This window comes from Setaria viridis, chromosome 7 (genome assembly GCF_005286985.2).
Source record: "Setaria viridis chromosome 7, Setaria_viridis_v4.0, whole genome shotgun sequence".
Classification (NCBI taxonomy): Eukaryota; Viridiplantae; Streptophyta; class Magnoliopsida; order Poales; family Poaceae; genus Setaria; species Setaria viridis.
The window spans coordinates 11,996,575-12,024,409 of NC_048269.2; the positions used below are offsets into that span (position 1 = coordinate 11,996,575).

Below are 27,835 nucleotides of genomic sequence, written 5' to 3' on the forward strand. Positions count from 1 at the left end.
TACTACCATTCAACACGTATCGAGCCTTCACACCAAACCTGTGATTTACATAGTGGCCAGCTAAGTTTATGCCACTCGGGATTCATAAGTATGAATGGGGAAGACAACAGGCTCAAAGGATTGGATACTTCTAGCTGGTGGAGAGTTGAGTTGATCATGTATGTCAAACCATCTTCCTACAGTATTCTCGAAGGTACAGCAAGTACTGGCACAAGCACAAGAGAGATAACGCAAGAACATCATTCATTGTCATTGATCTCGAGAACGAACCAGGCGATTGGTGATTATCATGTAGAATTTGGTAATCTTGCAAGCACAGTTCAGTAATTTAGTAATACTACATTTTAAATTACTTTTGTACGTTTACAATCAGATCACGCATATAGGCTAACACCTTACAATATCCATTGGTACTTGCATCCTGAAGATCTTAACTGACCAAAAGGGCCCACTTTACCCTCTTTTTGCAAGAAGTCGGCGACGAAATTCTCCTAGAGCCCAGATGGGAAATAAGTTCCGGTAGTTGGTGTAATTGAAGAAAAGTGATGAGTTGAAGTTGCCAACGACTTCCTAAAATTTAAATGCATATTCATCAATTGTTCACACTTTAGACATAGCAACCACAAGAGAAACTAAAAAAAAAATAGAACAGTATGGATGTGTATACGTATGTCAGTCCTAATGGCACAAATAGTGCTGATTTAATTTATTTGCAACTGTACGGATGTACTACACTAATGTAGCTACGACAAATTTTCTTCTGAGTTGGAGTTTAGTACTTTTCATCTAGACATGCTAAAGCTTATCAGATTCAAATGTGATAATACTATTCCGATCCCTCCGTTCTGAATGCAAGGTTCATTTTTTTGACATCTTGTTTAAAAATAATAAGGCTTGTCTCTTTTTCCCATATTAATTGTCCATTTCTCTGCATATTTTGGCTTGTCTCTTTCTTATTTCCAAGGCATTAGTGCCAGTTATATCATTGCCATTATTTTCCTTATCATTATCATCTTTTTTTACACGCCTTAATCCATTTGCCCAACAAAATATAACTTACAGAATACACCCTCTAAAACTGAATATAAGTTCATTTATTAGCTTTGTCCTCAGTTAAACTTGTTTATATTTGACCATCCCCAACTAATATGTTATATAGATTCATAATGTTACTAGATTCATCATGGAACATAACCCTTTCTGTTTAAAATGGTACATTCTTTATTGGTGCGTGTGCAATATCGGAGACTCTCAATGTCCTAATGGACTTAAGTTTGGGATTGGTATATGTTCAATTCTATTAATTTATCCCTGATAGTTCACAGGATTTCTAGTGATTATGAAATTGCATAATACTTAATTGTGCTGAAAAAAGAAAGTGAATAAATCCTTCAACATATATTTTAACTCTACTTTGGTTTATCAACGTCTAAATTCAACACTTACTTGTTGGGGAAATTCCCCACCCTCCATCTGCATGTTGATTAATTCTTTTGCAGCTCGGTATAATGGTGTTGGGTCATATTCGATCTGCTCAGAGGATCAAATATTAGGAACAGAAGCACATGCATACACAAACAAATAATTTTCAAATAATGAGTATATTCATATATAGCTCAAGGAAGTAAAAAAGGCAAACAGAGATGTAAATTAACCAAACCTGTCCAGCATAAAGTAAAGCTAACATTGCCATGGCAGTGTTCACTGCATGTGGACTGCCACTACAAACATACTCCTGTTCAATTTAGAGCAGAAAACATGATTAGTGCAAACTCTAAGTACTTGGTGTTTCATGAAACAAGATGAAAGAAAATCGTAAAATATAAAAACCACGAACATTGAGCATCATTGCATAAATCCTGACTTTGTAAATTTAAATGTGGATGGATCGAGGAAGAAAACGAGTCCTGACTTGACATCTCATTCATCATCTATCTCAGCTACGTTTAAAATCTGATGTATCAATGAAATAAAGTGTACTGATCTCATTCATTTTCCTGATACCAGAAACCATATGAAGAAAACATTATTAAATTTTCATGCAAAAAATAAATTTAGGTATTGATCACCTTAATAATCTTGCTAATGAGGAGAGTGTTCACTATGAATATTGCTATCAGACTAACATCAAATAGAGATCATGATGGTCTCATTTTAATTTAGTTCATCTGCCTTTTTGAGAGACCAAGCTGTCTTACAGGAAAGTGTGAGCATAAGGGTTGTTATGAAAAATTAAACTAGAGCGAAAATGAATAAGGCCCACATCGCCTCTCCACCTAGCATCAATGGGGCGGCTTATCCAGCAGTCTATCGCTTTGCGTGCGATCCGCGTGTCTGTTCAGAATGGGGTGGTGATGACCTTGTGCTGCACGGCACGACACGGATGAACCCGTTTACATTTGCTGGTGAGCTGACCTGAGAAAGGGGTGGGGGTATCCCATCTGAATGGCGGTCACGCAGCCGGTAGACCATGCCACCTCGCCGCGCCATCCACCCACCCACACCACCATGTCCTTCATAATCTTGCTAGTGCCACGCCCCAGCCTTGCCACCCACCAACTAATGCCTTCACAAGTCTAGCCCTCCCTCAAGATTGCTTGAGGCCTAGTGAGCTCTCAACCCTAATCCCAAACCCCGAACAATAGCGAACAACGGTGGAAGGAGGGGGAAGCCTAGAGGAGGAAGAAGTTGAGAAGAGGAAAAGCGATAAGGTGGATCTTATCTATCGATGATGGAAAGGAGGCGTGGGCAGAGGATGCATTGCTATTAACTAGGTGGACAAGAGCATTTGCTGCTGAACGGCGCAGAAGCAAGCTAGACAGTTGCAGTGAACAAGGAACGTCTCATATTTTCAGTTAGGCCTCTAGTACCCCCTACTCCGTCGATGCCCTGCCCTTGCCCTGGAGAGCCCTACGATGCTGTGAGCAGGAAAAGAGAGCGATGGCCTGGTAGAAAGCCTACCAGAGCTGGACGAAATAGGGTCAAAGCCAGTTAGGCAAAGGGTGTGTGGGCTATTCCACTATTAGGCTTTGTGGACATGTCATGAAGGCCAATGCCCCCAATTGAGCGCCGCCGCTCCCCGTCCACCGGGCTGCCCCCGCTGGACTCTACTCACGCAGCTTCGTGCACCGGCCAGTCCATGCCCGCCGCCACCTCCATCCAAGTGCACCCACCCACTACTGGGCCCCGCGCGTGGCCTCAGTGCCACTCTCCGTCCATCGTATGCTGCCAACCCATGCTTGCACCACCCCGCGTACATGCGCTGCTGCCCTTGCCATTGATGACGAAGAAGAGCTATTATTTTTTTTCCAAAATGTTGATTTTATTTTGAAAAGTATTGAATCTATTTTGTTGAGATGTTGAAATAGGAGGCAAAAATGTTGAATGAAATATTTTTTTTAAAAATGTTGATTTATATTTTGGAAAACGTTGAATTCAACATTTCTCAATGTTAATCTTGTTTTTAAAAAATGTTGAACCTTATCTATTGAAATAGTAGTATCGATTTTTAATTTGAGCCTAATTTTTTAAAGCCAAGAATCTTATTTACCAGCTTCCACAATACATAGGAGCCCCGCGTTGCCTCACGGCTTAACCACAAAAACAAATGGCAAGTGCATCTACTGGAAAGTCTTGAGCAATAATGCCAGGTTAAGAAAAGTAAAAAAAATCAGTAGCACAATTTGCCTCTAGACCAACATGACTAAAAGAAATTCAACACACGTGGTGCTATTCTTCTAGATTTCTTGCCAAATTTCCTAGATAATCAAGGTTATTAATTTGCCTCTGATCCAAATACTTATTCGCAGATCACGAATAAATAGTGCAATTTGTTATCTTTTGATTGGAAATTCATCTGAACTCTAGCTCTCGTATTACCATTGTTAGAATTATTGGGCAGGCCCAATTGCTTAATTAATCAAATAAATCCCAAGGCCCATTAGTGGTGGTAGTTACAAAAAGAATAAAACCAACTTGGAAGTTGAGAGAGTCCCTAACCAACTTATATGGTGAAGCTGTGCTGCACCTGTTGAGAAGTTGATAGAGGGATAGCAAGATGCCACAATGAGCTAGGTTCAGCGATAATCTTTTGTCATTTTGACGTTCAATGAATGTTTGATACACAATGAATGTTTTATACATGCATGGACAGATAAATTTTTTACTTTGATCACCGACCAATGAATTTGTACTGCTGAGAGAGACTATGCACATTGTAATATCCATGTAAAGTCTACATTTAGTAGCCACATTGACAATTTCATTTTTGTAAAAAAAGATTTGTTGATCTGCTGAAAGCTTTTCCTGTCATATAGATTTTAAATTTGTTATAGTTCTAAATGGACATGTTAACTATTCTTTTTTCAAAGATTGGTTGATTTGAGCGGTTATAACTTTCTCCAACCAGACAATGTGAGAACTTTGATCCTCTAGTTTGTTATTAGTATGGTATGGTATGGTATGGTATGGTATGGTATAGTACAGTATAGTACAGTATAGCATAGAGATATAGATAGCTGTATTGCAAAGTTTTCACCATAGAATGATTTAGGGTATCCTAATTAATACATACCATAAACTCGAAATGAACTTAAGAATACCAAGCTAAATGAAAGATAATCGGAAAAACAAACTAATTAGTTACCAAATTTCAAAAAAAATGGAAGCCACACTATGTTGTAGCAAGGGTTAACACCCTAAATGTTCATTGTTTTGTATGGCAGGTAGTAAGAAACTTAAATGAAATTATATTGAAATTGAACCTTAATAGTTGGTATCATGAAAACTAAGCAAGGGTTTGAATTATTCAGTTCTTTCACTACTTGGGTCATAGTTGTTGGGCCTGGAATCATTGTAATGGATTTAATTTACAGTTTATTTGTCTTAAAGTAGCACTTGTGTGCTACTAATCATTCATGAAACTCTGCAACATCTGTAATTAAGCTTGTGTGACCTAACGAAGAGAATAATTACCTCAATTTGACAGCTGAGATAGTTCTCTCCCCATCCACCTGTAATTAGCTGCTTTGACAACAGGAAGTTGCATGCTTTCCTGATTGACAAACTGTTATGGTATGTTCTTCCTGCAGCAACTAATCCTTTTATAGCAAAGAACGTTCCATAAGTGAAACATACAGCCCAAGAGCCATACCTGTTTAATTAATTAGTTTGTACATTATTAGTAATAGGATAATTTTATATAATCTGCAATTGGTAGTAAAGATTTTTTACATACCAGGACCCATCCTTTCGTTGAGTTTTCTCAAGGAATGATGCACCCTTTTTAATATTTTTTTCTATCTCTTCATGACGATACATAGGGCATATCCCTCTGAACAATACTAAAGCTTGAATTAAGGACGATGTGCATTCAGGATATCTGCATATTTCATTGCATACCCTTGATTATGTAATTCAAAAAGTAATTTACTTTCAGATAAATTGATACTTGAATCTCTTACGGATAGTCCACGATGATATTCCGAAAACTCTCTGAAGGATTGATGAACTGCATCATCAACGAAGTACATGTATAAGATTTTGGTACAGAAAAGTAACTGCTGTAACTGAAATAAGACACAAAATACAAAAACACATGCATTTATTCTATATAAGTAACAATTGGAAATATATGAAAATTCATATAAATAAATGTAGCAGCAAAAAGAATACAAATGCAATGAGGACGGAGTTAAACAAAGAGTTAGACTTTTCGTAAACATGATGGTACACTTATCAATTGATTACAATAATACAATCATGGGATCAGCTACATAATACAATTAGTAAATATAGGTGAACCTATTCTCTTATTTTTTTTAGGAATGCCTGGAACCTTTTATACAGATGGTATATGGTTAATATAGTTTATTTATAATGATTTTGATGTCGTCAATTTTTTTTGGTATCATAATGAAGATAAATGTATTTAGTTTGCACTAATTTGGATGAAGTGAGAACATTAGAGTTTTCACTGTAATTAGATCATATACAATGCTGAGCACAGACTTGATCCACATTCATTTTAGCTACTGGCCTGCCTACTGGAGGATTCAAGTCTTCCTTAGTTGTGATATTTAATAATGATGTGGACTCTTGATTGCAGACTATTAACATGGCTACAATAAATTTATTTCAGTTAATATGTTATCTAGATCTCCAGCATGATATGCGTATATTTCAATAAAACAAAACACAACTCAAACATATGTATTGATGATAAACCTTCCAGTAAATGGAAATTAGAATATTAAGTAACCTTAATAAAACAAACTCCATATTCTCTCTCTAGCGCTGACAAGCTATATACTTAGTAAGTTTGCTCAATTACTTTTTCCAAATTGTTCTTGATCTCTATCTCTTGATATATTCTCAAAACTAACATTTAAATCTCTAGTTTAGGTGACTGCAATCTTTAAAATGATTGGTAAATAAGAAGAATTAGTCTAGTATTCATCATTGATACCATGAAAAGGTACTCACCTCTACCCATGAAGTTGTTCGTTTACATTCTGCTGATGATAACGTACCATCTTTGTTCTTCAACAGAGTAGAGCAATATTTGTGTCATTACTATTGAATTTTAAGTGAATAAAAGCAAAATTATATTTAAAAATCATAAAATAGCAGCAGTTCATGATGGAGATGTAGATAACAGATCAATAACTTGTAGTGAAAGCTGTTTGTTCAAAACGTGAGTGAACGCAAACATAAAAAAGTTATTTCATGCACGGTAGTATCTTTGTTTAACAGTGGACACCATCATTTTATTAAAGAAAAACAATAGAAATTTCCCACTTTAAATCCAGTGAACATTCCTTTGGCCTCCTTATTAGTTTTTTATAATTAGTAAGGATCAATTTCTTTTCTCACAAGCTTGTTTTAGGAGTGGTTTAGCAGTCATATCATCTTGTTTTTGCCATTGTGGCGCTCACATCAAATTCTCTCCAACCCCACATCCTCAGTCTCTTTTGTCTCCCTTGCCATTCTCCTGCTCTACTCTAACGGAATAGAGCTTAATTAATGATGTGTACCTTACGGCCTCCACACCAAGGAGGGATACAGTCATTAAATTCACAAATAACCAAATTGGTGGATAGCAGGATTTTTGCCCTGGTGATTGTACTCATGCACCCACGACTCCACCACTCACCAATAGAAACCTTGCTTGGAGACTCGATTCTGTCAAATATATCTCCAACCTAGTAAACCTAGCAGAAAATAGCCTATATGAGTACTTTGCTTGTCGACAAAGGAGAGGGGCGCGAGGAGGAAGCGAGGGGGAGAGAGTCAACACAAATCGTAGCTAGGCCTGCCGCTGGGTATCCATACCCTCTCCCCAAATCCATACCCACTTCAAATGGGGAGGGTACGGGTAGAAAATTATATACCCATTAGAAATGAGGAGGGTAGGGTATGGAAAATTATATACGGGGAGTGTGAACAAGAGTGGATTTGCCATACCCTCCCCAATGGCAGGCCTAAAGCAAGGGCTTGCAAGCAGTAATTGTATACAATGTCCAGTGCAAGGCTTGGATGTAGCGGCTTGCCCTACTGGCTACTACAAGGTAAATACATGGAAAAGAGAACAGCAAAGGATTGGATGAAGTGAGTTGGGACGCTCTTGTCATCAGCAATTTACCAAATTATGCCGAAAACAAATAGGTCCTCAATCATTTACCACCAAGGAAGGTACTCTCATAATTCTCGAGTAGCGATCTACATGAGCATCTTTAAAGTACTGAGCAGACGATAAAAAATAGTACAGGGATAAAACACAAACTTTTCGCAGCAAAAGAACAAGTCTTTATTTGTCTTATATAAGTTACGAAGGTTTGTTAAGAAAGACGAATTGAGCTAATGCATACTTTTTTTAATCTAACCTCGAAACAGTTTTCTTATGACCAGTACTATTTTTTCATGAAATATATCGGAAGAAACACTAGCTCTGGGTAGAGCTACAAAATCATGGTGAAAAATTTGATTACTCATACCACGTAAGAAAGGAGGCAATCAACAGCATCATACAACCGTTCTTCTTTTATTGGATCACCAACAAGCTCTGGATTAATGTTTGACAACAGCAATACTGCCTACACAACAAAAACACAAGTGGCGGATGAAAATAGTCATCTTTGCAGAAAATTCGCATTGTCTAATAAAAACATATTTCTTTTTTTATGAACATGTGGGAGAGAAAGAATGGGAGAAACTCATAAAAAGCATCCTCTTTGCCTCACCTCTTTCTTTTAAATAAATAAATATTTCTAGGCTGTACAGGTATGGGTTAATTTATTTCCAATCTGATAGGAGAGCAAAGTATATGAATCATGCCACCATAGCATGCCTAAGTTAACGTAAAAGAAAGAAAATGCTTTTCTGGTGCCAAGGGTGCAGTGATCTTTTTTTCATTTGGCACTTAATATCACATTGGGATTCAAGGAATTGGCCTCCATATCTGTTGTTACTAAAGTGATTCTAATGACTATGTTCATTTCGAACGTATTAGTGATGATTATAACCTTAAGTGATTCAGCTGTAGTATCAGGAACAGGCCAAACATGCTCCCCATTGGTTAGAGTCCATGCTCCTTTTGTTCGTTCGCGGTAGTAGCTTTTGTAATCAGGCAAGTTCTGAGTAACCTACGACAAAAAAAATGATGTCAGCTTTTACAACGATATAATGTTTTTCAATCAAAAGACATGAAAGTCAGTAAACCTGTGCATTTTTAAGGAACTCGTGAGCTTTTTGAAGAGCTGAACAAAATTCTTCGGTAAGGCCTGTTCCACAAATGGCCTGAACTATGAGAGCAGTTTCCCAGGTCTGGCAACCAGCATACACCTAGTTTTTTAGAAAGGCAGAAAAACCTGTCATGTTCCCACATTGTTAAAATATTATTATCATACTAGGAAACAACCAGTGCATTTCTTTAGTGTAGGGGAGTATGATTTATATTGAGCCTCATAGGTTGTTTATAGAGTATGGAGGTTTGGATTGTAAGTGATCCTAGAGATAGAGTTGGAACCATAATGGTGAGATTAGAATCAATCAATCTTAATTAATCGTATCATACCATAATCCAGATCCATTGAATCCATACTATAAATACTAACACTCAGGATTAGCCAAAATAGCATAAAAGCCGACCATTTTGATCAAGATGATGGTAGCTCTTTTGCGGCATGGTATCTTACAGCTGGTTGTCACTGACATTCCTGTGAAGGGATGTTGCCCAAAGCACAATACTAGGCACACACGTGTGCAAAAAGTAGTGTGATTTGTTAGATTGATCTCCTCACTAATGGGCCCAACGGCCCATTGAGCCTTTGATCCGCGCCCTGATCAGGGGTGTCCACCCTAGCATTGGGTGGTGGGCTCCTATCACCTGCGCTATATAAATAGTAGTGGGGACCGGGGCGCATGACACGAGGTTCACTGTGCCGCCAATCACCCCACCGACAAAACCCTAGACCGATCACGGGGGCACAGCAGTGACGGGAACCTCCGCCACCGCCACGACACGGCACTGCGCGTCGCTACCTAGCGCAGAGCTTCACCGACCGAACCAGGCGATGGCTAATGGCTCCACCGCCGCCACCCCTAGGGGTGAAGGTACCTCACCCCGTCTCTCTCTCTCTCTCTCTCTCTCTCTCTCTCTCTCTCTCTCTCTCGGTTAACACGGGAACCCCATGAACTCACTGTCAACTCGAAATCCCGACTAGATGTGCATCTAGAGATCCTAGGGTGATCCTAACATGATTTAGCTTATATGGCTTCGACTGGCAACGCTTTGGTGGCCTTGTGTTGTTGGCGCACTATCCTGGTGGCTGAAATGGGGGTTGTGCTCAATCTCTTTTTTAAGGGCAAACTGTGGTGGAGCTCCACCACGATACTTCATTATTTTTCATATATTAACATAAGAAGGTACATGATTGTCTCAGCCAATGTAAAACTACTAATCTACAGTCCTCCCTAAAGCAAAGGAATTGGAGAACCATTTGTTCTTTGAATCTCACGATCCAAAGTTGATGACTAGCCCATGCCCATTCATAGATAACTAGTTTTCTCATCTCCAAAATTTCCGACATTGCAATGAAAAAGATTTCCATGAAGAATGGAAGGTGTGATGTTTGCCTAGCTGACATAACACGCTCATAGATATCCAAGTCACTATTCCAAAAATCTACAAACTGTGCCAATAGGCCATCGCAAAGGGGCACTAAAAGAAAACGTGGTCCCTATCCTCTTTAGGTTCTTGCTGGCAGAGAACCCAAGTCACCCCCAATTTAATGTTGTAGTGCCTCCATTTGAGCATATTTTGTGTGTTCAGCCAATCCACAAATAGTAACCATGCAAAGAACTTGAGGTGTGGAGTGCATTTTGTTTTCTAGATCCATGCATAGGTCGGCAGGACATGTATACATATGAATGCTAGCTTGTAGAGTCATTTTGAATAATATATTCCATTGCCCCCATAAAAAAAACCATTGACCATTTGAAGTCCTATCATAGGGAATGTTTGGGAGGAAATTATGTAAAGTCAGTACATCTTCATATACAGGCTTCTTGTGACAATGGCAGGTTTAGGATGGAAGCCAAATCTGTCGATTCCATGACATCTTTAACCAACAACTGTGTACTGGATGCAAAGGAGAATAGCCTTGGGTATGCATCAGCTAGGATAATTGGGGCCCATAAGTCTTCCCAGAACAGCACAGTGGAACTATCATGCAATTTAAACGTAGCAATACCTCGATATAGGACATTCAATATGAACACATCCTTCAACCAAAATGATCCAACTTCTCTCGAGCCATGAGGCACTTTATCTTGATAATATGTGTCCCATATTATGCAGATGCGCGCTTAAGAAGCATCACATCATTCTAAAGCCTCAAGGTCAAATCTCCAAGCCCTCCATTCGCCTTAGGCTTTAGCACCATGGGCCAAGCAGCTAAGTTTCTTCCCCTTCTATTCATGTTGTTACCATGCTATATACATTGCTTTATGGATCTATTTATAATTTCAAAGGCTCCCTTTGGAACTTCAAGGTACACAAGGAAAATGTTGTTGTTGGTGTAATCAGAGAATTGGTCACATCCAGCCTCCCCCAATATGAAAGAAGTGATGTGCAACCATTCAGGCAATGCACCATTCTATCCATGATTGGTGCTAGGTCCACTATCCTTGGCTTAGTAGTATCCATTGGTAGGGGTGGGCGTTCGGTTAGACCGAACCGATTGGTTCGGTTCCTCGATCTTTCTAAAAATTCGGTTATCTAAAAATCAGAACCGATCGGTTAGTTGAACTTGTGAAGACCGAGGAATTTGATTTCGATTCATTCGGTTTAGTTATCGATCATGACCGAACTAACAGCTTGGATTAAGCACCGGTTTACGAAGACAATAAACAACAGTAAATTTTGGCAGAACTTCACATGATTTGGAGCTAAAATATCAAGATAGCAAACATGCCACTAGAGGGTTTCCCACCGCACACTTAGATTTTTTTTTCCCATCCCACCCTCTACCCCGCACGCCTTATCTCCTCCTCATCAGTATCACACACTTAGAAATATCTTCTGCTCCTGCCTCCTGCTCCTCTCTCTCCAGTCTTGCTTCTGCCTCCCCCTTCTCTCTCTCAGTGAGCAGCGGCACTCCCTCCTCCTACCTCCCTCCCCTCCCCCTCCGCTTGCCCCTCACCGGCGGTGAGGAGCGGCGGCGGGGTGAGGTGAGGTGGCGGTGACGGCGGAGGGAGCGGCAGAGGAGGAGGCGGAGGGAGCTAGGCCGGGGCCGGCGGGGGTGGAGGAGGCGGAGGAGGAGGGGTGGCGGGGAGGGCTGGCGGAAGTTGGGAGGAGGGGTGGTGGGGGCTGTCGGCGGGGGTGGGGGCGCGGGGCTGATGGAGGATTTTGCTTTTTTTATTTTTTTAATACCCTCTAGTACGGGTTATTCCAACCGGTACTAGAGGACCCCCCCTCTAGCACTGGATGGCTAGTATCGGTTGCAGAACCGGTACTAGAGGGGGTTGGGAACCGGTACTGGAGCCACTTTTTCTATTCTAGTAGTGTCTTTGCATCCGAAATATTTCTGCTGACATCATTGACATCAGTTTTATACGCTCAGAGCAAATAAACATAAAGAATATCATAATATAACCAACTATCATCATCGAATCTAGCAACATCATCATAACACATCATCTAGTTCATCATGAAATAGACAACGATACTAATCTAGTTCATCGCTTTATCAACAATAAGCCTAGCTATCTCAAAAAAAGGGTGGTTCGTTCGTAACATACCGGTGCTTACATCGTCCGAGACTACGTGTAGGACCTTACATCACTGGAACAACACTGACCGCACTACCTCCTTTGTCAAAGACAAATAAGCTAGGAAGGTAGGGGCTGCAACAATGATGTTTTAGGAGCTTGTGCTCTGAGGCCGTATTAGCCCGAGAATTCACCACAAACAGACGTACGTGCTTGCGCGGATGCCTGAACGTCGTAGGCTAGCCCCCACAGTCTGCGCATGGGCAAGAGCCGATTGTGCGTGGCAATAGCGGCTGCTGCCTCCACCCTAAGTCCGTCGGTCATGGCTTATTCTGCTGTATAGGGAGTAGCTCCACCCTTAGTGCCAATGCCACTAAAGATGTGTGTGTGGACCTCCTAACCATCTCCATTAATCAAGCATGCTGGCTGTGGAGTCGACCACTACGTACATTGCAGCCTTGATAGCTGTAGCCATCTTGGCCATGTGGACATCATGGTGGAATCCTTCAACATGTCGGTGGAGGAAGAGACGGAGAGATGAAGGCAGATCTGAAAGTGGTGGAGGAGGAGCAGGGGAGGCAAATCTTGTGGTGGTGGAGGAGGAGGATCGGCAATGGTGGATCAGGTGGAGGAGGACGAGTAGCAGCTGAGCTGGTGGTGGCGGTAGAGGAGGAGCGGCAATGGTGGATCTGGTGGTAGTGGTGGACGAGGAGGAGGAGCGGCCTACTAGATTTAGGGCTGAGTCGAGTGGTGCGGGGGAGTGGTTGGGAGAAAGTGGACCTACTAGATGTGCCTTATATTCACATATACGTGCCCGTGCTATCTGCACCGGCAAGAATACTTTAACACAGAGTAAGAAAAAATATGCCAGCCCAATATTGTCGCATATAATACTAAAAATTTTACCAACTCGTTAGGGTTACTGAGTGCCTCCCACCTATGCATGTTCTCCATGATGGTTAAGGAATTTAGGCGGTAGAAGGTCATGATCTCATGCCACCACCTCCATATCTAGCCATGTGGATGATTAATATATTCAGCACTCGGAAGAATGGCAAAAATGAGCCCGGTGATTTCATTGCTTGCAGTTCTGAACTTGTGGTGGCTTAGGGCCTAGAGGAGGCACACCACCATCATGTACCAATTCTCTTGGGTGCAATGCTTGACAACATTTGCCACGAGCACTGTCCGCTGGTCACTGTTGAAGATGCCGAGTTGCTTCATGACAAAGCAGTTGATCTCAACATCCATGCCTTGTGCTGTCGACATCCTCTCGCCTCTACTTTTTTCTCTGCGCGGTCTCAATCACTCTACTCTCACCTCTCTTGATGGTCTCGATCAAATGCAAATGGGGCATATATATACATAGATGCTTGGTTTTTCAACTTCCCCATCACGAACATGTTAATAACCAATTGGGATTCTCGATTTTGTATCTTGGCGCATGCGCTTCACCATCCTATATATTTGTAAAAGCACCACTAACTCCTGCTGGTACCATCTAAACTCGGTACAAGTATACTTGTGCTGGCATTGATTATATGCTGGCGCTGAAACTTTCCATGTCGGTGCATAAGGCTAGTCTCACCGGAGGTTTCATCTAGAGTTTCATGACCATTAAATAACATGCCACATCAGCAATTTTTCTTACGTGGCAACATCATTATGAGGATAGAGGAGAGAGAGTTTCATCATATTTAAGTGGAGTTTCATCGCCATGAAGCCCAACAGACACAATTACCAAATTATCAATCTTGGGAACTGTGCTATGAATTTGTGCACTGAGACTGGCCTAATAATGACAGGTACTGGATGTTCTGGATCAAAACCGGTGTTGACTGCATCAGCCATTATTAGGACGACATGGATGAGACATCGATACTCGTGGGCTTTGGGCCGACACGAATGAGGCGTTCTCCAATAGTATGCATTAGTGCTCTTCAATCCAAGGCATATTCAATAGAAAATCCAAGAACATTATAAGACTACAAAGTCTGGTGTGCTCTCTTGCAAAACCATTAAGAACTACGTTGTTCATAAAATTCAAATTTGAGTTTTTGTACTAGGATGAAAGACAACCAATGGGACTTAAAATGTTTCTTTGTTTAGTAATGTCATATTACGACATTTAAGACTAACTTTGTAGAAATTGACTCTGAAACTTTTTTAGAGAAAATATTTTACACATAGTAAGTTATAGAATATGAATAGCAATACGCTCATTTCTTGTTAGATGACAAAAAAGGTTGTAAGAAGCAGGACGAATTACCTTTGACTTCATTCCATCTTCTGCAAGCCACAAATGATCTTGAATCCTAGGAAGATGCTGCCTGAATTCTTTAGAATTTGGTTTTTCTATCCAACAGCAAATCATATTTAAGGCCTAATCACAGAAAAGAAAAAAAATAGGTAAAAGAACTTGTTAATATAATCTGATTAGTAGAACAAAATAAGGCAAACGTCATGCCCTTTCTTTAATAAACAAACAAATACTAGCTAAGAACAATATCATGAATACAGGTGATGCTGACAGATGTACACAGTTTAATCTGGTATAAGAAAATTTCTACCAAGTGGTTTATTTTCATATAGGAATTGGTGAGTCATAAATTTAATTTCTGTAGAAATTTAAATTCATTATTACAAGAAAGGTGATTGAAGAATATTTTGAAAACAAACTGAGTAGATGCAAATGATGGAACCATGTGTTCAAAGTGGCAAATTAATGTGTGCTAATTCTAACTTATCTGTCTACCAATGTATATGCTTTTCTTTTATGTCATTCTAACTAGGATTACTGAAGAAGTTAGATAAGTTTAAATGCGTATCGTTTTCGTAATAAGAAATAGGATAACTTTAAATCATTACTGTGCATTTTGGCAAAGTGGTAACTATAAAAGGAAAACCACACTTGCCAAATTGAATGTCTTTTGCAGTTTTGACAACATAAAGACCCAGGGTCCAAAGTGGTCTTGGCATTTTAAGATCTTGTAGTCAAAATAGATTCATATTCAGAAAACGGATATTCAATTGATGAAAAGAGAATGACATCCGCACCAACCTCTTACCCACGTTGATAGAAAGCAAGAAATTCCTATGTTTGAAATATATGGTGAAATAAAAAAAAGATATATGACTGCTTTCGAGTATATAATCGGGGCCCAAATAAGGTTTCTAGAAGACGTATACATATGTGCTGTGTGGCTAAGGGATGAGTGGACTTGTATATCGAGGTTCCACCAATATAATCTGTCTGCATTCAATAGTTAATAAGTGTTTCTGGGCATCCCTATTGAATTGTGGTTGGAAATGCTTTCTAGGTCATGGCCTTTTGTACATGAACCTACGCACTTAATGGTTTGAAGCATTCCAATCTTTCAGCTTCGATCTGAAACAAGGTTAATTTGGTTGGATACTTGGATCTGAAAAGTGGGACAAATCTATACAAATCCATGTAAGAACACAATTCTGATGGGTCATGAGTGTTGAAGAGCTAATGAAGGAGAGAGGTTATAAGAATTCTATATGGATGCCACGAAATTAAGGCCTTGCTGGACAAGCCTGAAACAGAATCGGATTTCAACTGCTAGGACCTAGAACTAATTTGTCCTCAACCATATTCTCTTCTCTTCCTGTTAATCTTCTGAGCCCATCACCTCCTTTTTTATCTAAGCTTGGCAATGGTGGTGGCTATGCGCCCACCCTCACCACTGACTGTTTCCTCACCAAAGGGTTTAAACCTGCCCGTGTCATCCTTGATCTCTTCCATTATGACCATCTCCCCTCATCCTCATCTGACTCTAATTATGGCTAACTAATAGGCCAACAGTCATCGTGCCATGGAGACACTGATGGAAAACTGAGTTTTAGTCTTAGTTGGAGAGACCCATGGGTCTCGAAAAATTCAATCGGGACTAACTAATCAGGACTAAAGTTCCCGACCTTTAGTCCCGGTTATTTCACCTTAGTCCCGGTTGGTAATACCAACCGAGACTAAAGGACTTTTTGCCAAAAAAAATATTAGAAATTTCCGGGAGGCTCCCACACACGCGCAAGTCATGCAAAATATGCGTGTGCACAGGATTCAAACCCGCAACCTCTCGCCTCCCGCGTAGCTTTCTTACCATCTCACCTACACAGCATATCTAAGTAGGGGATGCTATCCTTTGTATTCACCCGTGGGGGACCCTTTAGTCCCGGTTGGTAACACTAACCCTGAAGGGCATTAGTCCGGTTTTGTAACACCAACAAGAACTAAAAAGAACTAAAGGGTCTCTTTAGTCCTGGTTGGTGTTATTAACCGAGATTAAAAGGTCCTCCATGGGTTACGAAATTTATACCGGGACTAAAGAGGCTCTTTATTCCCGGGTAAAAAATGACCGAGATTTTTGTTGAGAACTGATGGTCGTTTCCTTACTAGTGAAAACTGAAAGGCGTCCATGCTGTTCCCTGCTTAGCTATCACCATTGTGGACTAGGAGGGGGTTGGTTCTTAAAGAAATTGTGGCAGACATGGAGCAGAAAGCATTATCTGAACTTCCAATTTATAGGAGTATTTTTTACTTTTCCCAATTAACATTTACAACAACAGGACGCAGTAGTGCATTAGATAGAAGAAAGCCTGGCCTTTATTTAAGCAACAATGGGATCTTATTATTACCTTGTTAATGGGGCATAAGCCAACATAGTTGCTGGTTTCATCTTCGTAGTGGATATGTTCCATAAGGTTTTTCATAGCTCTTTCTCGTAGATTAGTAAAAGGCCACCAATTTGACACTGGTTCCACGAACTTATTTAAATAAGCCATTGCAATATTTTGCAACCATGAAGGCCGGTAGATGAGGTCTTCCTGTAGTGACAGAAGGAAAAACAGCAGCAATATTTCAGAAGTCAAAATAATTATATGGTATTTTTGTGAATTAGAGACAAAGCTGGGGATCATAGCTTGATTATGCGACGACATAGCCAATCTAATGCCATGAACTGGTCATTACACTGTACATAAAATTGAAATAATAATTTTTACCAGTCAAGACATAAAGAAACTAAACAAAGTAATGGCCGCTAGTTCATGATATAATATTGAATCTAATATCAAAAAACTCTCCATTGCTTTTGTTATTGCTTTGGCTCAAGTACTAAAATATCCACTAGTCCATGTAATACAGTCAAATAATAGTCAGAAACCAATGCAACAAAATTATTATGCACACCATTTCCCCTCATAATCTTATTACCATGACTGGAGCCAATATTGTCAGTTTTCAGCCTGACATGCATATGTGAAAATCACCATTACCACAGTCGGCTTTATTTGAAGCTGACATAAAATTGCATTTATTATTCAGTTGTAGCCACAATCCGACTATGATACTACTGCCATTTTTAGAGAGGTGTTACATATATTTTTATTCCATTTTGTATTATGAGTTTAATACTAGTATTCCCTAATGTACAGGAATATTAGGTTTTCGTATGAGTGAACCATGAAAGAATAAGTCAACCTCGACAAGTTACAATTGAAAAATTAGTTGTAAACATGATTTGGGCCTAAAGTTGTCAACTATCATTCTATCAAACTGCAGGTCTCATCAAGAGATACAATTTTCGTGGAGTTTATATCCATCAATAGAAAATCTTCTCAATGTACAGCTGCGAATATTAAAGATTTTTCTTAGGCTAGAACCTACTATACGAATAAGTGATAATCACAGTCTGTTGATGGATATATCTGACTGTGGTGATGCCATTTACACAATCAGTTCTTATATTGGACTGACGGTGAAAATGCTTCCATTTATACAGATGGTTTGTAATTAGGAACATGTATTTACAGTCTTCAGCAGTAATGGTGATATTAAATTATAACTGACTATATTTTGAATTCGGCATGGCAGTTAAGCAAAAATAAACTATGTTCTTTTTAAATGAGCATAAGAGCCATTGCTGTACTAATGAAAATGAGCTGATATACCCAAACTTGGACTCACCTAAGCGCACACGATGAAACACACAACAACCTACGCGCGCAACATCAACACTGTTAGATATTGTATCGAATATTTGTACGAGTCCAGATACGATGGGACTTGAGTTGTATTTAGGAGTATAGGGTAGAGTTCGTGTCATACTCTGTGACCCGAGCCTTCTCATAAATATGAGGGGAGGGCTGTTATTGTAACCATGATGACATAGCGATAGGCTCGCAGGGGGGAGGCGGCACGATGCCGGGATCCCGAAGCGATCGGTGTTGCGGTATTAGGGAGGAGCGCCCATAGTCCGATCCTGCCCCGGGATGTAGGCTTCAGCTGAACCTCTTCAACAAAGATCATATCTCCGTTATTATCTGTGATCGTGCAAGTTCATCTCGGTACATCCAATCGTCGTTCCACTACATGGAGATTAGCGGGCGACTCGTCGCCGCAGATGGCTAATTTCTAACAATTAGTATCAAGAGCTATATATCATTTGGATTGGATCCAGAGGCTGTACGAAAAATCACATGGAGATTCGAGGGTTATATGCATCTACAAGGCATCGTGCAACATGCGATTGGTGCTGTGTGGATACAGTGCAATGCGGAGCATATGGTCATGGTTGTGGCCGAACACACAGGTGTTGGTCGACGGTACTAGGAACCGTCACGGCTGGATATCAGCAGAGCACGAGATGACTGGTGCGGGGCATCGTGATCATAAGTAGATGTGTCCACGACGGATGCGGCAGGAAATCATACTGGCGATGCATGGCAGCAAGGGTCACCAAGGTGCCGATGTGCCGTGGAGTTCAGTGTTGGACTCGGCCGGGCTCAACTATGGAGCAAACTGAGCGTGCATGTATGGACGTGGCAGGTGCTGGCGGAGTTGTGGACTCGTGCGATTGTGCTCTGTGACATCGTGACGTGGAGACAGAAGAATACAAGGGCCATGTGATACGTGGTTATGATTGGAGTTTGATTTGAAAAAGCTAAATTGGAGTCCAAAAAGCAAACGTGTTGTGAGATGGTCTAATGTGTTTTATCTGGAGTCACGTTCAAGAAGTATGAGCACTGATTCAACAGGACCAGATCTCGATCAACGCAAGGCAAATGTACATAATGGTGCTCGGTTGCATGTTGGGAGGCTCGGCAAGACGAACTCCATAATGAACGGGCGGCTCGATAGGCAATGACATAGAACCAGGCGTCTGCACACGATGTTTCGACGATGACAAGTGGGTTTAGCGATGAATCCAAGCAGATAGTCCACGGATAAGGGTGGACATTCTGGTGATCGATAAACCAAGTCAGTCAGATCAGTTTATGATGACGAGGTGTATCGCGCGAGAGTATGGTAGGGTTGTACGCACAACAGAGCTACAGGGCATGACAGGATGTCGGGGAAAGCTGATGGAGAATTGCAACAAGCGAAGGAGGAGAGGTAGCATGGACCAGACCTTGGGCGGGTGCTGCATGCTCGTTGGCGACGAGGGGAGGCTGTCGACGGTGTTCAGTCGTGGTGCTCATGGCGACCGATAGGAGTTCGATATCCGTTCAGTGGGTGCTTAGGATCGACGGAGTCAGTGGCAGATTGACATGATCGAGGTGTGTACTAGCTCATTGGGGGCCTACCTGTGATGGATAGACCGGACCAGACAGATCGTGGAGCACATGGTAAACAGTTTAGTATGGCTGGCGGACAGTTAACTTGGAAAGTGAACATACTGTGGTGCACGGCGCAGAGATTGGCGGCAACAAGCTGGTCATACCATGGTCAGAGGTGACGACAGGATCAATGACGATGACATAGGAGCGTGGCGGCTGATGGGGTTGTTGTTCTCTGTGGCGTGGCGACACGCAGCGTGAGCTCAGGATGTAGGTTTGCATGGGAGGAGTTTGCGTGCTTCCAAATAAGCAAGGACATGGATCGATTCGAGTTGCAGCTACGTGTTTCTGAAGTATGGATCGAATGACACGAAGAAGCTTGAAAGGATGAACGGGAAGGAAGTATGGACTGTGGTGTCTGTACTTGCAATTGGAGTAATCTAGTTGGACATGGCTGAGAAGCTATGGTGTAAGACATCAGGTGTAATATGGCAGCGATAATGGAAGAGCAATGCCAATGTGGCAATTCCTATAAGTGACTTGGATAGCGATAGTGAGGTTCTCTTAAATATCATGTGTGCAGTTAGCAGGAGCACCGTGTTAGATTCAGTTAACTGTTATGGCTAGAGACGAATCTAATTTTGCGTGAAAGAGATTGTGGTGATAGAAGAAAATGATGCACAGTTGCAGATGGAGTCACGGAGTTGGAAATTGCGGAGATAGCAATGATTCTTCGAGCAGCTCTTGATAGAGCGGAAAAGGTGAAATTCAAGTCTGACGTACATGGAGGTTCGCATATTTACGGCTTCAAGATAGCGGAATATTCACCAAGGTGGAGTTTGTTAGATATTGTGTCGAATATTTGTACGAGTCTATTTACGATGGGACTTGAGTTGTATTTAGCAATATAGGGTAGAGTTCGTATCATACTCTGTAACCCGAGTCTCCTCATAAGTATGAGAGGGAGGCTGCTGCTGTAACTATGACGACATAGCGACATGCTTGCAGGGGGAGGAGGCATGATGCCGGGACCCAGAGTGATCGGTGTTGTGGTATTGAAGAGGAGCACATGTAGTCCTGCCTCGGGGATATAAGCTTCAGTTGAACCTGATCAACAAAGATCGTATCTCTGTTGTTGTCTGTTAGGCCTATCTACCCCATCTTCCCTTACTCCGCCTTATATTGGATCAACCCCTTCTAGGTGACCAGTAATCCTGAACATGTCCCGTGCTTGCATTCGCAAGATGTCATGATGATGAAATCTAGATGATCAGCTGAATAATTTTAATGAGTTGCAATGGGGCAAAGAGGCGACGACAATCACCAAATGTCAAAATGAGTACACAGATCGTCAGGTCACATGATCAAGGGCTCAATGGCTAGCCCATTGGCTCGGTTCATTGTACCCACCAAGTGTTCTGGTGATGGGCACTTGCGTGAACATTGGATCATCTGGTGAGTACATTTTCTGCATGAACCTAGCTAGGTGCAAAAGCAATGTTTTGAGTTAGGGCTATTTATCTTCCCACTCCTGCCCACTGGCCGTGTTATTGTTGTTGAATCTTTAAGAAGTGTTACCCATACTTGGGAGCTTCCAAAATAGTAGATGTTGATGATTAGGGCAACTAGAACCAGATTAAAGGGCTTCATTAGGGCTAGACCAGACATTTAGTGCATTTTGCTAGATGATTAGCATTAGGGACGAAAACAGATCGGAACCGATATATGTGGATACAAATACATATAGTTATTTTTTCTCAAAATGACTTCTGAAACAAATAGTGACAAATGTGTTGAATATTAATACTCATCCAATTCACATCTTAGATATCCAACTTTGAGTATCTAAATTCGGATACAAACTATCCATTTGAGTATCTTAATAACACCTTCGGTTGAACGGCGGACGGATAATATCCATACCACTTTCATCCCTAATTAGCATAGAGTGAGATGAATAGAAGCCTCCAATAGCAAAGGTCCTTGTGCTCACTAACTTGGAGGCCATGGCACACTACTAGAAAACTCGGCATTCGTCCCGAGGCTTAGTATCAGTTGGTTTTTGACCCGGTACTAATATGAGCATTAGTACCAGGTCAAATGTCCAGTTTCCGAGGAGCCCTTTGTGACCCCCTTTAGTACTGGGTGGAGCCTCCACCTGATACTAATGTGCCTAAGGACCTTTAGTACCGGGTGGAGGCTCCACCCGGTACTAATTTTATTAACTATCGTTTAGACCCTCCCTCACGTCCGCTCGTCCTCAGCTCACCCCACACTCCAACTCATCTGCGCATCCTCTCTCCTCCCACTCTCCTCTTCTCCCCTCACTATATCTTATCCACTGCCTTCCCACCTCCTCCCTACGCCGGTTGCTGCCCCCACCCTGGCCGCCTTCCCTCCTCCCTCCCCCTCCCTCCCTCTCTCTTCTCCCTCCCTCGGCTAGATCTTCCACCCCTTCCACCCCACCCCTCCCCCCTCCACGCACCCCTCACTTGCTGATGGTAGTGAGGAGCGGTGATAGGGTGAAGAGCGGCACAACGGCACAGTGGCAGCGAACGGTGGTAGGGTGCGGTGGCTCAACGGAGGCAGCAGCACGGCGGGGTATTCTCTCTCCATCCTTCTTTCTCCCTTTCCCGCCCTACCTCTCCCTCTCTCCATGGGCGGCGGCCGGATCCGGCCTGCTGTGGTCCTCCGAGCTCCAAAAGCAGCCAGATCCGACACTGCAGTGGTGGAGCGGCGGCAGGGCATCGGGGTGGGGGCGGCGGTGGAGCGGTAGTGGGGTAGCGGGGTGGCGGCGGCGGGGTGAGGAGTGGGCTCGACGGTGCAGCGGCAGCGAGCGGTGGCGCGGTGGGGTGCGTCGGTGTGGTGGGGTCCCACGGCTCGGCAGAGGTAGAGGAGCGGCGAGGTATGCTCTCTCCTTCTGTCCCTCCCTCTCTATCTGTCCCTCTCTACCTCTCCCTCTCTCCATGCACAGTGGCCGGATCCAGCCCGCTATGATCCTCCGGGCTCCGGTGGCAGCCGAATCTGATGCTGCGGAGGGGCAGTGGGTTGGGGGTGGCGGTGGAGCTGTTGCAGGGCAACGGGGTGGCGGCAGGATTTTTTTTTACTAGAGGACCCCGTTTAGTACCGGTTATTTGAACCGGTAATAAAGAACCCCCTACAAGAAAGCTTGTGGAGTGACGATGGTGCTTGTACCACGAGTAACATGTGCCACGTTTGGTGAAACTCTACCAAATAGAAATGATGGGCAGCATCTTGGAGAGGGCAACCCACTTGCATGAGGAGAAGGACATATGACTCTACAAAGTGACCTGAGCAAGAGTTTGACCCTTGCAAGGGGCTTCAACAATCAGTAGCGGAAATCATGAGCTCTGCAATACCTCGGTAAAAATTATTGTGCCAGATTTTGCATTCTCTACCTTTATGTTCTAGTTTTACTTAATTGCACTTTGTCTTCTGCACTACCCTTCCTAGAAATGCTTCGTGATGATTTTATTAGTAGAACAAAGGGTGAAAAACGTTTAATCCATAGATATAACAACACATATAAAGCTATAGTGCGCACCGAAATAAAATTTATACAGGTTTTTATATGTGGTTTTGAGCTTATTATTTTTTAATTCTAACGGAGCACTCTATTAAGGCAACATGGTCCTTATGGGCTGTTTGAAACAAGTTTAGAATTAGAAAATTTTTGGTGCTTAAAAGCATAGTAACAAACCTTAGCACAAGAACTGCGGGCTTTGCTCCAGTTGATCTCATTGTATGGTACATTGTATATTTCATTTCTTATTGCCAGAATTGTTGGAGTGATAGGTCCAACAAACTTTTTTCCATAAATGTAAGCCATTGGCATGTAAACCATCCGACAGAAGCACCAAAATCTTCCTAGAAACAATTAATATAATTAAAGTCAAAGGTCTAGACTACATTCACATATTACTTTGATATATTGCATGTTAGAAAAATAATAATTGGAAGAGATATTCACTTTTGTGGATTTGATTCCTATGTAAAGTGTGAGATAGAAATAATACCTGGATGAATTGGGAGAAAATGTGGAAGCATCCATAACTCAGGAATAATTGCATTGTTTCCTGACCAATCATATGCTCCTATAATCTTTATGTTAAAAACAACGATAGGCTGTGTTACTTTCACACCAAAACAAATTATAACGAAATTAGTGTAACATTGAATATGTCCATGGTAAGGAAATTATGTTCAATTGATTAGAAACATATAAATGGTACTGCTGATAAGCTTTATAACTGAAATAAGAAGAACATTGGATCGTCTATAGAAAAATCATATTAATCATTTAATATTATGTTTGAATTTTCTTATGATTTCCTTTGTGGCAGACTCAAAATAATGTCTTTATTTTTTGTATTGTCTTATACCGAGAGATATATCTTTGCCCACTGTGGTGCTGCAGTTGCACTTCCATGAGATAAAATCCATGCACGCCCTCTGGATAATGCAACATTTTCTCCATCAAGCACCTCTCCTAGGAGCCTTAATGTAGCATAGTTTACGCAAGTGCCAAACATGGAGCTTGGGCCAAGAGTATGTGTGCCCCAACCACCATCCTCATTCTGTATTCATTAAAATTTTATAAAATATATTCTAATAATCTTTATGTATTTAACATTTCTTGGAAATATAGTTAAAAAAAATCTTACATACCTGAATATTGTAGATGTAGCGACATATCTCACGTATGTGCTCAGTAGATAAAACCTCATTCACAGATTGTGTGACATGTAATGCAAATATCTAAGAAGACACAAAAAAGGAAGTAGTGTGAAAGTAATGATTTGATGGATATGAATAAAACACTTTAATTGTGACTTAATGATTATTTGATGGATTTGAATAAAATCAAATTTTGAGAATACAAATGCTATCACAACTAGACAATTTAGCAGAAGCAAATAAAAAATGAAATAGTGAAAATTACACTAACTGTTACTGGACCAAAATTTTATTCCCTAGTGAAACATCATATTCAAACATCAAAAGGTTATGGAGGAAGAATCCAATTATTCAAAATGGTTAAGTGTTTTATACACACGCATCTATCTTAATGTTTTATATTTAACATTTCCTTTTTTTATGTTAAAATTAAAGATGATTCCCAACGTTGTTCTTCAATGTTCATGCATCTGTCAAATAATATAACCAACACGGTCATCCGGGTGCTTGAATCAAAGGCAGTTTGATGTGTGCAAAAAATGAGCTGGAAAATTTTTAATTGGAACAGAGAAGTTATATAGTTAGCCTTTTGCTTTTTTAATATATGACAGAGAGAAAATCTTGTCATTCTTTTGTTTTCATAAATTCTATTATTTAGAAATATAATTTTATTCCTCACTACAATCAAAATTGAAGTCAGGTTTTAAATGGCTCTTTTGCCAAGTTTCCTTTTAAGTTGTGTTTGTTTTTCGCTCCAAAATGAATGATTTGTACTCCTCTTTATTGTACTTGAGAGTTTGGCACAACAAGACACTAGATCTGATGCCTTTGAATGGAGATTGGATGTAGTTCAACTACTCTATAAGGGCTTAGGCTAAAGTTTAGCCTTTGTCACATCGAATTTTCGGATGCTAATTAGTAGAACTAAACATTAGCTAATTATAAAACTAATTGCAAAAGCCATGGGCTAATTCGCGAGATGAATCTATTAAGCCTAATTAATCCATTATTAACACTGGTTACTGTAGCACCATATTGTCAAATCATGGATTAATTAGGCTTAATAGATTCATCTCATGAATTAGCCTCCATCTATGCAATTAGTTTTATAATTAGCCTATATTTAATACTCCTAATTAATATGAAACATCCAATGTGACAAGAGCTAAAGTTTAGCCCTGGTAAACAAACTCTGGATCTCGTGCTGGAGCGGCATATAATTGAGCATTGATATAACATTGCTTTACGATTTCAGACTATTATTTACAGTAAAAAGTAGAACAGCTGCAGTATTTTATGAAATGACACAAAATGACATTGTTTGGACGGTTCATGGCACATTTCACTATGTGACTCTACCTTTAATCTCTGTTGTGGTTTATTGCAGAAAAACCAAGTACGATCCCATTGGCATATATATGTACAGAAGAAAAATCGATTGACTGCTAAATCATTTTCATAATCATCATTACGATAATAATATTGCAGTATTTCATCCAGCAATAACTGATTTCAATAGAATGACTACGATCAACCTTCATTATTGTGCTTTGATGTTACTGTACAAAATAATTGAAACTGGGGTGAAGCTTGCATTGGTTCCCCTTAAATTGCAAAATCATACCATGAGTGGCAGAATAAACAAAATCCCGCTGTAACCACCAGGCCAATGCCCGTCAGGTCCTTGCAAAGAACAATATTGACTAAGGGCACGCCTCAACACAATTAACACAGTTTCTTCCGTTAATTCTGAATCCTCCTTAATCTTGATGACTGGAAGGTTTGTATTATGAAGGTTCTGTTTTGCATACTGCAAGGGAGGTACAGAGCCTTGTGAGAATTTTTTATTTACCACGTTTGTTAAACTTGTGCAGTAATTCAAAAAACTGAATGAAGTCCTCTATCTGACCGAGTAAATTAAATAAGAAAAAGGCCAATAACTTTTCTACAAGCATACTAGCATATATGTAATCACAACAAAAAGTATGCCACGATAAGTGAAAGCATACAATTGTTGTTGTATTACCAGACTCTCTGCCACTATTTCTTTTGTTCAAAGTCGTCATATGGATTAAAGACCATGTTCCAATTTTCTAGGACAACAGGTGAAAATAACGAAAGGAGGAGTAGCCTAACTAGTAAATACACAGACACGGTAAATTTTGCAGAACTAAAGACAGATTGGCATAGCAATCACCAAACACACATTAATTTTATAGAAAATTAAATCTAACGAAACAGCAGATTTATTTAAAAAATATATGACAAATGTATAGATTCAATGTGCAAATTTATTAAAATATATATTTGAGTGAATGAATTATGTAACACGCAAAATCTGCAGTGTTGTGTGAAGGGATAACAGAGACATAATAACATGAACTATTAAGCTAGCATTTTATATGCATGTAACATTCCTGCATGCGCAAGAGAAAGTCACCGCACTCCCGTTGCGTGAACCGGTTGCGGGTGTACTCCTGCCGCAGCCTCTCCACCTCGGCGCGCTCCTCCAATGTGCCTGCGTCAGGGTCGAACTCCCACACCTCCCTACCGAGGAAGTCATTTGGTGAACGGAGCAATGGGTCGCTTGGCCTCTCGCCAACCTTTAGCCTCCACATGATGCAGCGCCGGGCTTGCTCGATCAGTACTAACTATAGGATGGTGCAAGTGTTGTTCCATTATCCTGGTTGAGTTGTAGGGTTTATATAGGGAGAGACGAGGGACTTGGAGGTCACTATTTAACCAGCCAAGCCCACCCCGGTCAAAAGGAAATATCAAGCATTAAATGGCCACAGTGATATAGCGAAAGGAGCAGGGGTCCCTTGGCCTCTCACCGACCTTTAGCCTCCACATGCTGCATAGCAGGGTTTGCTCAATATTAAGTATAGGATGGTACAACAATGGTTCCCTCCTACCCATAGTGTCCATAGGTAGCGTCTATAATGCTAAATACGCAAGACATCACTTTAGAGATTACACTACAACCCATGATTTCTTTAGAAATTCATCATCTCTCGTATCAACTAATCATATTTGTTCGTCATCAATTATGAAGACACCATCTTCTCCCGATGCAAGATTTAGCAATGTCAAGTGCATAGGTTCTCGTGTTGACACCAAGTCTTGCATCAGATCCAATTTCTTGCTCTTCCCATTCTCCCTCTCATTCTCCCTCTCATTTCTTTAGTGCCAAAGTCATACGTGGCAATACAATTAATGTTATAGGAACCACATTAGTTGGAGGGTTGGGACTGCCCTAAATTGACATATTAGGGGTATATATATA

The 27,835-nt window shown here is 40.9% G+C and overlaps 1 protein-coding gene across 2 annotated transcripts; it reads right to left on the minus strand.

Moving 5' to 3' along the window:
* Window positions 1-226: 226 nt before the first annotated feature.
* LOC117864418 (achilleol B synthase) lies at window positions 227-27,231 on the minus strand. Of its 2 annotated transcripts, none has more exons than XM_034748523.2 (18): window positions 26,990-27,231; window positions 26,174-26,359; window positions 24,541-24,630; window positions 24,255-24,449; window positions 23,889-23,973; window positions 23,573-23,739; window positions 16,930-17,118; window positions 14,540-14,653; window positions 8,719-8,841; window positions 8,523-8,642; window positions 7,995-8,093; window positions 6,484-6,540; window positions 5,463-5,509; window positions 5,237-5,380; window positions 4,975-5,152; window positions 1,661-1,735; window positions 1,447-1,530; window positions 227-570 (listed from the first exon to the last, which is right to left on the minus strand). In XM_034748523.2, exons 1-18 carry the CDS (start codon window positions 27,110-27,112, stop codon window positions 454-456), a joined length of 2,193 nt encoding a protein of 730 aa, XP_034604414.1. In that variant the 5' UTR covers window positions 27,113-27,231; the 3' UTR covers window positions 227-453. The 2 variants fall into 2 exon arrangements, with proteins under 2 accessions (XP_034604414.1, XP_034604413.1); XM_034748522.2 differs by having other exon boundaries at window positions 26,967-27,231.
* Between the last annotated feature and the right edge of the window lie 604 nt (window positions 27,232-27,835).

Bases quoted from the DNA above. Each gene is read 5' to 3' on its own strand.
- LOC117864418 (XM_034748522.2), bottom strand. From the start codon at position 27,167: ATGTGGAGGCTAAAGGTTGGCGAGAGGCCAAGCGACCCATTGCTCCGT. The intron at 8,643-8,718 runs GTTTACTGACTT...TTTTTGTCGTAG, and splicing joins AGTTCCTTAAAAATGCACAG to GTTACTCAGAACTTGCCTGA. The intron at 5,153-5,236 runs GTATGTAAAAAA...TTAATTAAACAG, and splicing joins CAACGAAAGGATGGGTCCTG to GTATGGCTCTTGGGCTGTAT.